This window comes from Acartia tonsa, chromosome 1 (genome assembly GCF_053477335.1).
Source record: "Acartia tonsa isolate MP-2025a chromosome 1, ASM5347733v1, whole genome shotgun sequence".
NCBI lineage: Eukaryota > Metazoa > Arthropoda > Copepoda > Calanoida > Acartiidae > Acartia > Acartia tonsa.
In genome coordinates this window covers 58,311,950-58,327,404 of record NC_137260.1, presented here as the reverse complement: position 1 = coordinate 58,327,404, position 15,455 = coordinate 58,311,950, and the positions used below count along the sequence as shown (strand labels likewise).

Here is a 15,455-nt window from a genome sequence, read left to right as displayed (position 1 = left end):
CACTGTGTCTATGGATCGGTTTTAGTTTTTTTCGCGACTTTGTCTATTGAATAATGGAGTATTTTTTCTATTTTGGAAAGATTGGGTTTATTTGAAGAAAAATTGAAGATGCTTTTTTCAACTTTCAATCAAATACACTCCATGGAAGTTTTCCTGTCTCTAGACCATATTATTTTTAAAAATCCAACACTTTATTTTGCCAAGTCGAAAGCTTTTTATAGTGTCTATATACATTACGTCATAATGACCTATCATTGGTCAATTTAAATGTATACTGACATGCCATTAGTAATTTAGTCTGTTTATTGGGCGATCATGTAACTGGACAAAGTGTCTCAAAAATCAGCCATGTTACGTCATAAAAATGAGGGATTATCCACCTCTTTTTTAAGGGCTTTCTTTTCAACTTCTCCTCTCATCTCCCTAATTTTTTGACTTCACATGGCAGATTTTTGGGACACTTTGTCCAGTTACGGTAGTCATTGTTTTTTTAGGGACTATAAACAGCTTTGCCAAGTTCTTACTAGCTGGAACCACAGTAAGAAAATAATTAGTTTTACCTATCAAAACATATTCTTTTTCACATCTAACTTCTGTTTTCTATCCTCTATGTGATAAAATAATCAAAGATTGATTTAAAAGCAGGTCATGTATGTATATTGATCATAATATTAATATAAATATCAAGTAATTACAAAAGGAGAAAAAATCTCACAATGTGTAATAACCATGTTCTTATTTAGCATAGCAAGATATCACAACATTTATGTAGTCAATCACGCCCTACCTTAATACAATCAACACTTTTGAATATGTAACACAAAAATTTAATTCCCATCTGAATTATTTTCACAAAGAAATTTGTACATGTTGTCCTTTAATTTTTTGTTAATTCTAAACCCACCAGGAGAAATTACAAAAAGATGGTAGTATTTTAATTAGCTCATAAAAAAATCTTTAAGTTTTAACAATTTTATGCTTTATTTACATTAAGGAATTTTCGTGGTAAAATAGTCCCATGTAGAATTATAATTGAATAATTATGAAACAAGGCAAATAATTAACTGTTATGAAGTTTTGGTAAGACAACTCTTAGAGGGTTATTGTTAAATTTTTTTTTCAACTAGAGATTTTTTATTAGAGATACTTCAGAATATATAAATCCAACTTTATTGTCTTTTTTTGTACCATGTTTAAATGTCTTGATTGAGTTAAGGTCCAGCGTGCATTATATTATACTAATTCTCTTTACAATAGTAAAATCAATAATTTTTTAAAACTTTTTAAAAATTCCAAAAACTAAAAAGTTAACTAGTTTTTACTCTAGACAAAAAATATAAACATTAGTGTCTAAAAACAAACAAGAAATTAAAAGCTTCATTTGATAATAATAAGGATTTGGCCGGATATCCGGCTAATTTCTAATGCCGGATATCCGGTATCCGGCCGGTTAAGAAAATGGCCGGATATCTGGCAAATTACCGGATATAAGGCATTAGAAATCAGTCAGATATTTTGCCAAACCGGATATCCGGCCGTTTATTGAAAATGGCCGGATATCTGGCAAATTACCGGATATACGGCATTAAAAATCTGCCAGATATCCTGCCAAACCGGATATCCGGCCCAACCCTAATAATTATGATTCTTATCCAAATTCCACTCCATTCTTAAACTTAAACTTATTTTCAAAATTGCTTTGTGCTTTGGTTTCAAAGATATGCAGTGGAAATTTTTATTTAATCATTTTCTTGCTTTTTTAAAATTTTAATTAAACATTGAACTATATTTTATTCTGATACATGAAAATAAGAAGCATTTTTATTTTAACCAATGAGAATTTTAAGGCGTTTTTTGTCATAACAAGATAATTTAACAAGTTTTGAATTAAATATTTTAATTTTTTGTCAATCTTAGATGAGACAGTAGGAAAGACTTATTTTACTATTACTTTAATAAATCCTATGTTGTTGTAAAATTTAAATATCAACATAAATACAGTTGAAGCTTTATGACCTATATCTTGTTTTTAATAATAATGCAATTTACAAGACTTATAAAATGACTTAATATTTAAAATTTCAGAAATATTAAACAAAATAATCAATAAACAATCTTATAGCAAATAAAGTATAAATTTTTAAACCAAAAATATGAGTTTTATTTGACTAATACAGCACATTTCTGAATAATTAAACACTAGGGTGGGTCGATTTTGGATATTTTTAGCTGAGACCAAAGCGGGAATCTGCAAATGATTTTAAGAAGTATAATACACCTCTGGATGGTTTAAGATTTATCTTAAGTCATAAAACCACTGTCTACCAGACATACAATTTTATAGCTATTTGTAAATGGGAGAAAAGAATTTATCAAATCAGAATATGGCTTCATGGAGTAGAATCAGGAACTTTAGTCCGTTTAAAAATATCTCGTTTCTAGCCTTAGAAATGACTAAAAAATCGCCATTTTTTTTAGGGTTTATAGAGAATTGTCCAATTTGTTGAGTTTTTTTGAGATTTTCTCAGGCTAGGAACGAGATATTTTGAAACGGACAAAAGTTTCTGATTCTACTCCTCACGGCGTTGTCCAGGGAGTACCATGAAGCCATAGTTCTGATTAAAAATATTTTTGACTCCCATTTACAAATATCTATAAAATTATATGTCTGGTCGTCAGCAGTTTTAAGACTTGAGATAAATTTTAAATCATCCAGAGGTATATTATACCTATAAAAATCATATGCAGATTCCCGCTCAAGTCTCAGATAAAAATTCCAAAATCGACCCACCCTATCAAACACTACTTTATAATGGTAATTTACCAATTTTTTCAGAAAAAATACATTAGATACAATTTTCAATTATTTTATCATTTTCAATACTTGACCATTTCTGTGTAAAATTAATCTTTTTTTACTTAATCAATAATTGTATGTAAAATTCTCAAAGTTAAAATTTAGCTAAAACTTTTTTTAAAATTAATATTATTCTCCCGCATTTGAGGATAAATATAATTTTCATTTGTGTATAATTTATATATATATATATATTTATTTATTCATTAACAATCAAAGACAGCTTGTTCAAAAACATGAAAACACACCGCTCTAAGGACGGGTAAAACTGTATGTAGATTAAAACATTGCCTAAAAAAGTGCTTATTTTATGCTTGACCCTAAACACTTTTTAAAAATCGCAAAATGATTTACATTAAGAGGCAAAACTGTCAGGGGGTAAAAAAAGGAATAGTAGCTCTTAAAATATTCCATAAAATTGTGAAGAAGATTCCAGTCAAATGCGCTTATTAAGTCTAACTGTTCTAAATGTTGACCAAACGCATAGTATAATTAAACGCATATTTAAAAATAGTTTGACCTAATAAGCGCATTTGACTGGAATCTTACTCACAACTTTACTGAATTTTTTCGAAGGCTACTATTTTTTTGTTATTTATTGGCAAAAAAAAATAAAAAGATTGCCATAAAACTATGAGTAGTGCAAAGTTAAATTTGTGGTATAAAAACTTTTTGGTGTAATGATTGCAATTAACTTGTGACTGGGCCAAACACAAACTAAAGCAGAGAGAGTGGGGTGGCAATAAATTTCCTACATGTGGTATGTGTGTGGAAAAGTTAGCCTGTAAAAAAATCTTGACCATCTAAAAAACTTGATTCTACTTGAGCTTCAGCTTGTTGGGGAGAAACTTGATTTGTTTGCTGCGTCATAGAAACACTTTTTAAGATGTTGAAAAAAAGGGTGTTTAGGTTCAAAAAGATCAAGTTTTGCTCCAACAAGAGTTGGGGGGATAGAATCGTAACACGGCTGGTCAAGGTAATTCACAATTATAGACATTCTATTCATTTCTTTATTTGTTTCAAAGGTCTGAACTAATTTAACGCAGTTTTTTTATCAAATTTTGTTGATTCACAACCTAAAACCAAGGCCTTTTGGAAAAAGTATAGCTCAGTAATTTTCATCTGATACAAAACAAAGAAGTGAACATAATGCCCATTTGATTATCCATTATATAAAAAAATGTTATCATCATTTCTATGAGTGGGCATAATTATTATAATTTCTACTTGTGCTAACAGAACTAGTTGGCGTGACAGCGTCATCTAGGGGCAGCGCTATAATTGCGTCAGGATGATTGGGACCAGGCAGGTCATCAGCTAAAGGTCTAGTTCTCTTTTTAGGAATGGCGCCCGTGGCCTCACTTGGCAGCAAACACGAGCTAAAATCACTGGTAGGATCCACGGGACTTGCGCCGCTGGACTTGCTCAACCCTTTGCCTCCGCCGCTGGGGCGTAATCGTTGAGACGATGACGACGCCCCACCAGCGCCACTGACGGTTGACCGATCTCCCCGCCAGTCTTTATGGTTTGTAGTGGTTGAGGCAGGGCGGCTGGCGTGCAGCGTGGCGGGGTGCTGCTGCTGCTGGGAGGCGTTCGGGACTAGGCCAGCTAAATCTACGGCGTGCCTGGAATCCCAACTAGAGTTATCATGATCACTGTTGTAGTCAGAACTTTGTTGTCTGTTAACTTTTTTACGCGTTTTCGTAAACTTTTTGTTGTCTGTTGTGGCATGATGCCGGCCTGACCTGCCGCCACCAGCGGTGGAGGATGAGTGCTGACCGTTTCGGGTCGGCAGATCTCGCACCGGCGAGTCAGGCGGAAAGTATCTGTCTTTTTGATCACCGAGTTGTTTACTATTCTCTCCATTATAATGTAATAATAATCTATGATCCCCTGGACTAACAGACCCCGACAAAATATGATGTCGCCAATCAGATCCATAGCGATCATCGTCGACGGGCGTGACGCCGCCGTTGCCGTTACCAACAGCACCGCCACCACTGTGAGAAAACTGGGCGGATAGTCGGTCGGCACCGGCGCTACGAGGCAGTTGATAGCGGAGGGGCGGGGCTTGGGCTGGCCCCGGTGGCGGGGATTTACAGAACAGATCATCAGGTGTGTGTGACCTTGAGGTCCGGGGCGAGTACAGGGACAAATCATCAGGTGAGGCTGACCGTTTGGCGAGCAGCCTGGCGGCAGACCTGGAATACTGGCGATGATCAGGTACACCTCCGGCGGTGGCAGATGTTGTGCTGTCGCCGCCTCCTTCCATGCTGGGCGTCACCGCCAACTGGCGACCACCACCACCGCCGTTATCAGTGAGATGATGCTGTGCTATACTGCTGGAGTATGGACTGGGTGGCTCTGGCGTGGCCACGTAGTTCTTGTTGGTCAATGTCAGGCCTGACCGCTCAGCCTTGGATCTCACAATGGGTCGGGGCGCGGGGGGAGGGTTGGGCCGCGGCGGGTGGTGCGGATAGGAGTTGGGGAGGTGCCGCGAACCGGCGATTGTTTCGCTGGTCACAGCTCGAGATGTCTCCATATCCTGAAATTAAAATAGTCCACTTTAACTTTATATATCAGTGCAAGTGTAAAGATGTATAACATATTTAAAATAAAGCATAAAATATTCATAATAAAACAAAAATAGTGTAATTATTTAATTAAATAATCAAAATAGTGTAATCATTTAATTAAGTAATCAAAAAAGTGTAATTGCATGTCTTTTAAAAAATTAATTTTAATGCTTCTGCAAATTTACCATTTTCTACTTTAAAGTTTATTCACTTAGAAAAGTATTACATCTCGTGGATCTAAAGGGATAAGACAATAGGCAATAATTTAATGTACTTCCCCAATTGACCCGTCTGTTGATTCCAATTAGTAAGTTAAAAAGTTTTGACACTCAACTTTATGAACCAACCAATCAAAAATACAGTAAAATATCCCAAAGTTTTGGAGCCAACGATTATGAAAACGTTATTATAATACTTTGGGGACTAGTGTAATAAACAGTCCAAACTCCCAAACTCAAAACAAGAGCCTAGCCCAAACTGTGGCCTAAGAAAAACTTTAATTTGTAAACAATTTGCACATTTGACAAAGTTAAGTTGAAACTTGTGCAAACATTGGACTTTTGGTCTAGTTAAGTGTTAATATCAAGTCATAGGAGTATTACATAAACTTCAACCAACAGGGGTAAGGGGATATGCCATGGCACCTTAAAAGGAATATTTAGCTTGTCTACAAATAAAAAAAAAAAACAATCAAGAGACAAAATAAATAAAGGAGAAAATTGGCTATTTGAAAATTAATGGGGAACGGGCTTCTTTATGGTGTTAATTGTAACCAAAGGCTAGGTTAGGTTAGATTATATTGGATACAGGGTAGTCTCAGAGGGTTATGGCACTGCAGAGGTTAAGCAAAAAGAGAGAAAACAAAACCACCTCTCTTATTTCCAATTTATTTTTAAATATTTGGGGGGTTCTTTGCTAGCTAGAATCAATGAGGGTAAACAATGGTAAATGTCACATAGAGAAAAACTATTTACATTAAAAGAGACAAAACAGAATCATAGAATTGTAAGAAACATTTTTTGATTGTCTTAAAACTTATGCCGCTAATCCCTGACAAACATGTATTTGCAGTGTATACCAAGTTTTAATACTTGTGCGCTTTTGTTACAACTTAGATAACTATAGATGAATTGTCCGGTAGCTTTTGTCCTGTGTATCAAGTAACAATGTTTTTCGTCTGAAGCTAATGGCCTCGGAAGATACTGGTCTAATTTAATGTAATTTTCAGTGACTTAGGATAGTTTTTGGCTATTTTCCTACCCCCCTCCCCATCCCTATAGTCTAGGGGCGTGGACGCTAGTAAAATGAACAAACTAAAGAGGAAAAGAAAATCAAGCAGATATTAAAATTATGCAATTCTTTAAATAAATCTATGAGATCGATACATCTATGTTGTTATTTTACATATCCTAATATAAAAGTAACAGTTCCATTGGAATTTAGTCCACACGGGATTCAACCCACGGAATTCAGCCCAGCGGGATTCAACCCAACGGTATTCAGCCCACACGCGATTCAACCCACGGGATTCAGCCCACACGGAATTCAGCCCACATGGGACTCAACCCACGGAATTCAGTCCATACGGGACTCAACCCACGGAATTTAGTCCATATTGAACTCAACCCATGGAATTCAGTCCATACGGGACACAACCCACAGAATTCAGTCCATACGGGACTCAACCCATGGAATTCAGTCCACACGGGATTCAACCCATTATATATCTAAAATTACCAGTTTTCAAAAATATGTTTTTTTAAATTTGAGAACTAAATTTTTAGAAAAAAAGTTTTTAAAAAGTTTATGTAAATTTTTTTTTATGGTAGAAATTATTTTATAAAATATACTTTATAAGAAAATTTATACCACCCATTCAAAGAGAAAGTTAGTTTTTTTCTAGATGTGGTTTTTCTAGGGCCAGGTGAGTGCATAGGCCCCCCCCAAAATAGTTTTTAGAACTACCCTAGACACAAAAGAAGCTTCACTTCAAAGCATGGTTGTTAAAATAGATATATAAGATTAAGCTACTATTCTTTTGTGTTTCTTAGCATATGATAAAAATTGAAATTAAAACAAAATCTAATTTCCGATTTGAAGTATATTGAGGACATGAATAAGAAAATTGGTATAAAATGTTGAGCTCAATTATATCTATGCTAATTCCTGCATTGGAAAGGATTTTGCTTGTTACAACCTGCGGATCAGGTCGAAAATATGAAGAAAGAACTTTTTTTCTAACATTTGTAAATGCTGCATATTGAAGCTTTTTATAGTGCCTATTATAAATGATGTCATACTGGCCTACCATTGGTCAGTTAAAACGTATACTGGCCTGCCATTGGTAATTTAGTCTGAGTAGTGGTTATTGGTCATTTGTATTGTGTGACGTAATTGTTGTATAGGCACTATGAAGAGCTCCCTGCATATTTTTAGCCACACAGCCTGTTGGAAATGACACGAAAAAGGCCCACTAAAATCATTTTAAACTAATGAATGCCTATGAAAGCGTGGCTAAGTTAAACGCGCTAAAATCAATCCCTTTTGTACGTTTTAAAGTACAATTTTATGTCGACTTTTTGGAAAAATTGAAAGTGATCATGGTTGATATAATAAATCGAAATACCAATTTTTCTAGCAGACATTATATGTATGTGTCACCTAAGTTGCTTTAAATAAAGGTGATAAGAACTGATTAATCATCGACATGACGATATACATATGACATCATAACTACGAACTTTAATGTAACTGGACCAAGTACCCTAAAAATCGACCATGTGACGTCATAAAAATGAAGGAGATGCGAGGAGAAGTGGGAAAGACAACCCCTAAAAAAGAGATGGATAGTCCCTCATTTTTATGACGTCACATGGATGATTTTTGAAACACTTTGACCAGTTACACTTTAATTGATGAAATACCATTTTGACATGATCCCACCCTTCTTTTCTCATGGTGCATTTAATCTTTTGGTAATGGTTTTCATTCAAAGATGTTTTGTTAATTCTGTAAATGGGTTGCATGGGATATGATGGGTAATTTAAGTGTGGGTACTAAGTAGGGTTGGGCCGGATACCGGATATCCGGCTGATTTCTAAGGCTTGATATCCGGTTCCGGTTGGATATCTGACCAAAGTTCGATATCCGGCAAATTACCGGATATCCGGCATAAAAATCAGCCAGATAACTGGTATCCGGATATTGAAAATAGCCCCGGCCAAACCGGATATCCGGCCCAACCCTAGAACCAAGCCCACACAAACAATGCAATTAAAGGATAAAATTCAGTCCATGTGAAGTGTACTCTATTGTAATTCATTTATGTTAAGTCTCAAAAAGGTCTAATATCTTTTTAAACAATATATAAATACGTCTCACGTTTAAATACTCTGTAATTGCTCAGCCTAAAGACAATCAATTATCACTTACACTAGGTAAGCCTCCTAATTCAATGATATTTAGTAGCGAATCTACTTTATAATTCAAAATGTCTGTCCGTCCGGCAGTCAGAAACAAAATTGGGGAAACGTGATTTTCTCGGCTCCTATAAAAGGTAGAGAAGACTGAAATTTCTTGTCAACATTCCTATTAACAAGGAGCATAATTAAGTATAAAACATCCGTAGCGGTCGGACTGCTTTTAAGCAACTTTTTAGCAGCTTTTATTTTTTACAACTGATTTTCTCGGTTGGCTCCTATTAAAGATTGAATCCTGTAAATAATTACACTGAGATAAACTGTACTAGGAGGGGGGGTTGGGTATCCTGCTTTGAATTAGAATTAATTAAAATCATATATTTGAGATTCTGAAAATTTCATAAAATATTTAGACACATCTCTATGTTATCTAAGAATTTTTAATTTTGTTAACTGTATTCAGACGTTAGAACAGACAGACTCTAGTTATAGACTAGCTGGGATTGGAAACTGGAAGCTTTTCAAAGTGTCTAAAAAAATCAGCCATGTGACGTCATAAAAATGAGGGATTATCCATATCTGTTTTATGGGGTTTCATACCCACTTCTCCTCTCATCCCCCTTTTTTATGCCGTCACATGGCTGATTGTTTTAGACATTTTGTAAAGCTTCTGAAATTGTACTTTACCTTGAGTGTGAAATTGGTTGAGCTCTCTACAATTTTTTGATATCTCGTACTGCGTAATGATTCAGCTGAACACAGTATAGCTTCCACGCCAGAGGCATAACCAAGAACCTTAAATTAACAAATAATCAACTTAAATGTCAGATTATTAAAACCTTATTGCTTTGTTTTAATATTTTCGTTCATTTAGACATGTTAGAATTGTCCAAACTATTTCAAACTTTGCATAATGACTCCTACAACAATTTGGTACGATTTTGAAAGCGTAGCAACTCTATAATCGTTACCAGAAAGTCCGCACGTCCCTTTGAAACATGCTGATGTTTTACTTTTTGACGACAAATCTATAATTAACCTATTCATAAGATTTTTTTAATACTGATTCCTATTACCACAATGAGCTTTATGCATTAATATTCTGCTTATTCAGTTCTGACACTCTACAGGCGTTAATGTTCTTTTGTTAAACTGTTTTAGGGCTTTGCTTTTATGAATGCGTTCTTTTAGTTTCTATCAATTTTTATTTTATTATCAAACTTTAATGTTATCAAAACGCTGAATATATGCTATGGCAATGTTTTATAGAGCTCTAAAACTTTATAAAGTTTATTTTAACAGACATAAAATGTTTTAAGGTCTTTGTGTGTTATTTTAATTTAACATATTTTATTTAAATTTTGAAAGAAGATATCTGCTTCTTGTTTTAATTTGCTTTCCATGTCAAAAACATAAGAAGAGAGAGATTCAACATTTCAAACAAAAATTCTAAAGTTTCACTTCAAATTCTTGACTATTTAAAATTTATAGTAAGGGTTGTGCCAGATACTTTTTTGGCCGGATATCCGACCGATTTCTAATGCCAGATATCAGGAATCCGGCCGGATATTGTAAATGACTCGATATCCGGCCGGCTATTGTAAATGACTCGATATCCAGCCGGATAATCGGATATCCGGCAATATAAATCAGCCGGATATCCAGTATCCGGATAGTTTTTTTTGTCTGGTTTCCCGCCAGATATTGAAAATGGCCGAATATCCAGCCAAACCGGATATCCGGTCCAACCCTAGTTTTTAGTACGAATTTCAAAATAGACGATTCTGGCAAAGGAAAAATTGTTAATAAGGTAAAATTCTTCCCTTGTTTTATCATTCTACTTTTAAGCCCTATTTTTCGCGAACTGCATGGTGGGAGGGGACATTGGACTGTTAATTACACTGGTACCCAAAGTTTTAAATAACTTTTGCTCATAAACTTTGGATACTTCTACTGAATTTAGTTTGTTTAGTTCAAAACTAGAAGTGTCTAAACATTTTAACCAATAATTTTATTCTACAAAAGGGGTAATTTTGATTATAATCATTGAAGATGTATATCAATTTATCGTTTATTGTCTTCTCCTATAAGAAACACGAAACTATAAGAGTCGCTTATCTACTTAAAAGATTTCAGACGCGATTCTAAATTGCTTTTGATAAAGTTATTTAACTTTTTGCAAAGAATAATGCTGGATATTTAATTAATTTAAAAGTTTTGCCTTGTCAATTTAAAATGTGTCAAAATTATTCAAGTTCATACAAATAAATAGGTTTCTAATAGTTTAAATTATAAAACTTTTATTGAATGCTTTTTACTGCAATCGACAAGAAAATTAGAATTAAAGCACATTTGAAATATTGTCAAATAGTTGGTTTAGAAACATATCTTTAATAAAATCCTAATATATAAAGTAATAAGGTTTTTTTTTCTGTAGCTGAAGATTTTCATAACTACCAAACTAATTAAGTCCTCCATTTCAGAGAAGCTTCATATAGGTCCCGTGATGGTTTTAGTCTTTTTATTTTTATATTCAAATTTAAACGATATATTATTACTTGGATATTACATCAGATTTACATGTCCTTTGATAAAGTGATGCTCACAGCTGGCTAAAATAACGATACCCCTCATCCACTTCCTTTACCCCATTTCCTACCCTTTTACTGAATGAACAAACGGACCAACAATTTAGGTCCATATGAACAAACTAAATTGACAGCAATTTTTTCCCTGTCAATAAATCCACGTATATCCTATACAACATTGGGTATCCGGCAAATTACCGGATATTCGGCCGGATAACTGGATATTTGGCCGGATAACTGGAAATCCGGCATTAAAATTGAGCCGGACATTCGGTATCAAGATAGTTTAAATTTCCGGTATCCGGCCCAACCCTAATTCAATGACTTACCAGAGAAGCTATAAGTGAATGGTTAGTGTGTGAAGGTATCCAGGATTGATATTCTTGACTGGATGCTACGGCGTGTATCATCATACTCGAGGCTATCAGGAACAGAACACCAAGCACCAGATATATTACAAATTGCTGAAATAACAGAAATAAATTAGATAGTTCTTTTCTTAGTGAAATAATCACAAACCTAAATTTTTACCTAAAAGATTGTTATAGAACTGTGGTTTTTATACAACAATCTTTTAAAAAGAAAAGAACCTGACCTAACTTTTGTGATTTTTAACCTATTCGTGACGAGCCCCTAAAGTTTAAAGTTTTGATTCAACGGGGTTCAACAAAATAGATTTGTTCAATAATTACTCAACAGAATTAAAAAGTAATGTGTCAAATTAAAGATCATACTATTTTTGTTCATAACGGCAAATTTCTTCTTTTTTGTTGCGTTTTATTACCTTAAAACCAATAATTGCATATTTAAATTCTATGAATCATTTTACACCTACTACTTAATAAAAACACGGACTAGCTATATTTTTTTAATCACAAAAGTTAGGACACATTCTTTTCTGAGTCCTTTCAGATATTACAGCAAAAATGGTATTTTTGACGGCTAAACCCCAGTAAAGGAGTTTTTGCGTCTCATCTTAAAAACAATTTCAAATTATATGATCATCCTGCTCAAGTAATTTTTGGAATAATGATTTCTAGGTAGATATATATATATATATGTCATAAGATTAGCATCTCTATAATCAAGTCTTAAAATGTAAGAAGGTCCACACTAATTAACATATACCTTTTACCATAGATTTACACTAAATTTACTTTTATACATTGTTACTCTATATTTGTCAATGTTCGTTTGTCTATTGAAACAGCGTAAAGTGCCTCAAAAAATGACGTCAAACTATACAAAGTACCAATGATAGGCCAGTATAGATTATAATTGACCAATGGTAAAATTTATTCTGGCCTCTAATTGGTCACTTGTATTAAATAACATATTTTTATGGCGGAACTTTACGCTGTTTCGTGTCTATTTGACTTATTGAGCTTTTATGGATATTGTCATCCTTGTTATTAAACACTCTATTTTGTTATTATTTCAAACACAATTATAGAATATTTAAAGCTATGTTTAAAAGTTAGATAAATGTTGAAATCGAAAAAAAAACTATATCCCTTTCTTTCTCAATCCATCACTAGGGTAAATATAATAAAACTTCAACAACAAATAAATAATTAAAACTTTTTATAAAGTTTACATTTCCGACTGCGCTATAATTTAAGTTTTAGCTTATTGTTTAATTGAAATAGAAAGAAATGATGAAAATTAAGTGGTCGCATAATTTGTCTACATAACTGTGCAACTCCTCATTTTGATTTTCCCTTGATATTTGTAAAGCGAAGCTTTTCTATAATTATGGTCGGTCTGTCCGTCCATCCGTTACAGTTAGCTAGCTCTTTTAGTTAATTTAAACAGGTTAAAATTGTCCTATCGATTTCAAACTTTGTATGCTAATTCCTGTATCAATTAGGTACGATTTAGAAAGTGTAGCAACTCTATAATGTCTATTCATTCCATTTAATCATCTGATTGATCTGATTTTTGAAATACTGATTCCTAATACAACAAGGTATAATGTGATAAGTGAAGCATCTCTATACTCAAGTCCTAAAAATGTCGGTATGTCCTTAAACAGTATCATGTATCTAATCAGTTTTGCAACAAATTTACTTACAATTTTGTACATATAAACTTATCCATTAATATTCAGTTCTGACTCTCTACAAGTGGTAATGTTCGTTTGTCCTACCGTTTTAGAGCTTCGTTTTTATGGATGTTGTCATCCTTGTTTTAATTTTTCCTTCATATTTTTTCCTTTAGTTTCTCTATATTATACTCTCTTTCTCTCTCTATAATTGCGAGAAAGACTAAACTAAATAACTTTTGTGTCACTTTTGAGGAAGACGATTCCGTTTTCTCCCATCTCTTTTGAAGAGATTTTCTTCCCCCCTTCCCTTTTTCTTTTCCCTTTATATGACGTCACAGGAATCGTCTTCCTCAAAAGTTATGTAGTTTAGTCTTTCTCTATAATTGCTATTGTGTAAGCAGGATTTTTCTATACTAATTGTTTTATGTATGTAATCAATACTAAAACTATTATCATTTGATGTAATAAAGCAACTCTCATAAATGACTTAGCATTTTCAAAAATATTTTTGTCGATTATGTTGTATACAATATTTAGAGTGAAGCTAATCTATTAATAATATGTCTGATTTTTGTAAAAAAAAAGTCTTAATTAATTTACAGGATATTTATAGCATAGTTATTATTAAGTCATTTTTAATATGGAAGATTTTCATTTTAGGGGTTTCAGTCCTTACATAAAAGTAACAGGATGTCTTTCTGTATCATGCTAACCGCTGAACCGATATGGTTCTTCTTAACAATGTAGCTTCTTATAGATACAGGGAAAGTTTTAGCGTTTCCATCCTGTGTGTACCAAAGGATCTCGCTAACCGCTTAACCGATATGGTTTTCAATGTGGTTCTCCTAAGTCAAGGGCAAGTTTGTAACGATTTTGAAAAAAAGATACCATTACACTCCCAAGAAAAATCCCCACAAAAAAGTTTTAATAACGGAATATCTTCAATTTTTTTGGTAACATTATTTATTTATCTATGGATGTTGTCATCCTTGTTATTGTATAATGCAAGTATAATAATGAAAATTATGCTTGGAAGGAAGAAGGAATAGATGTTATGACTTTTATTACTTGAACAAGTTTTGTTACAAAGTTATTAAATTGTCCTGCTTTGTACTGTGGTTCTCTCATAGAGTAATTAGAATAAGAGGTGACTTTTGAATAAACTTTATTTAACTGCAGTAGTGTATGATTAGAGTAAAATACTAGAGGGGGAAGGGGTTAAATAACTGTAGCTCCCCATCGCATTGTGCTGACTCTAAATTGGGTCATTGAAAATCAACCAATGGTGTCAACTATATCAACAGAAAACAATTTGGTAGCAAACGAAAAATGTCATTGAAAAAGGGAGGGAGTTAGTTATCTGTATATACATCTATACTATAAATCTGTTAGTGTATATGTCCTTTAAGGATAACTGTTAATAAAATGCACTGAGATGATTGTTAAGATAACACTTCTATAAATATTTCTCATTGCTTCACAGCTGCTTAATTTCAACTGAATACAAACCGGATCTATATCTTATTAATCATTTAATTAATCTTATTATCATATTTAATATTAATTTACAACAAAGTAAAAATGAAAGGAATCAGAAATAAATATATTTTCGTGTTCATTTGTTCTTATAATATCGACTATCAAATGCTTTACAAAAGTCAAACTGTATTTAATAACGGAATGTAAATAATTATAAATCAAGTTACTCCCTACTCTTTAATCCCAGATCCCTTTTCCCCAAACAGCAAACATTTAAAAATAATGGGGAGGGGGCTCGATGATTAAGAGTCAAGTTTGAGAGAAAGCACAAATTAGATCCTTTTTTATCATAATGTAATTTGTATTTATTTTATCTTATGAAAGAAATTCTTTTGTTGATGCTTACTTTGTATTTTACTCAAAATTTGTCTATCTACATCAACTGCATGTCATATAGTTTTTTATTTTAGTAACAAATTGTATTTTTGG

At 33.3% G+C, this 15,455-nt stretch overlaps 1 protein-coding gene across 1 annotated transcript in view; it reads right to left on the bottom strand.

Annotated features, from left to right (window-relative positions):
• Positions 1-634: 634 nt before the first annotated feature.
• The window catches only part of LOC145324778 (uncharacterized), a 37,862-nt gene continuing 23,041 nt past the window's right edge, over positions 635-15,455 (bottom strand). Inside the window, exons 4-6 of the mRNA XM_080167414.1 lie at positions 11,770-11,904; positions 9,540-9,647; positions 635-5,402 (exon numbers count right to left, since the gene is read on the bottom strand). Coding sequence (XP_080023540.1) covers positions 4,053-5,402; positions 9,540-9,647; positions 11,770-11,904 — 1,593 coding nt within the window. The 3' untranslated portion in view covers positions 635-4,052. The remainder of the gene's footprint in view (positions 5,403-9,539; positions 9,648-11,769; positions 11,905-15,455) is intronic.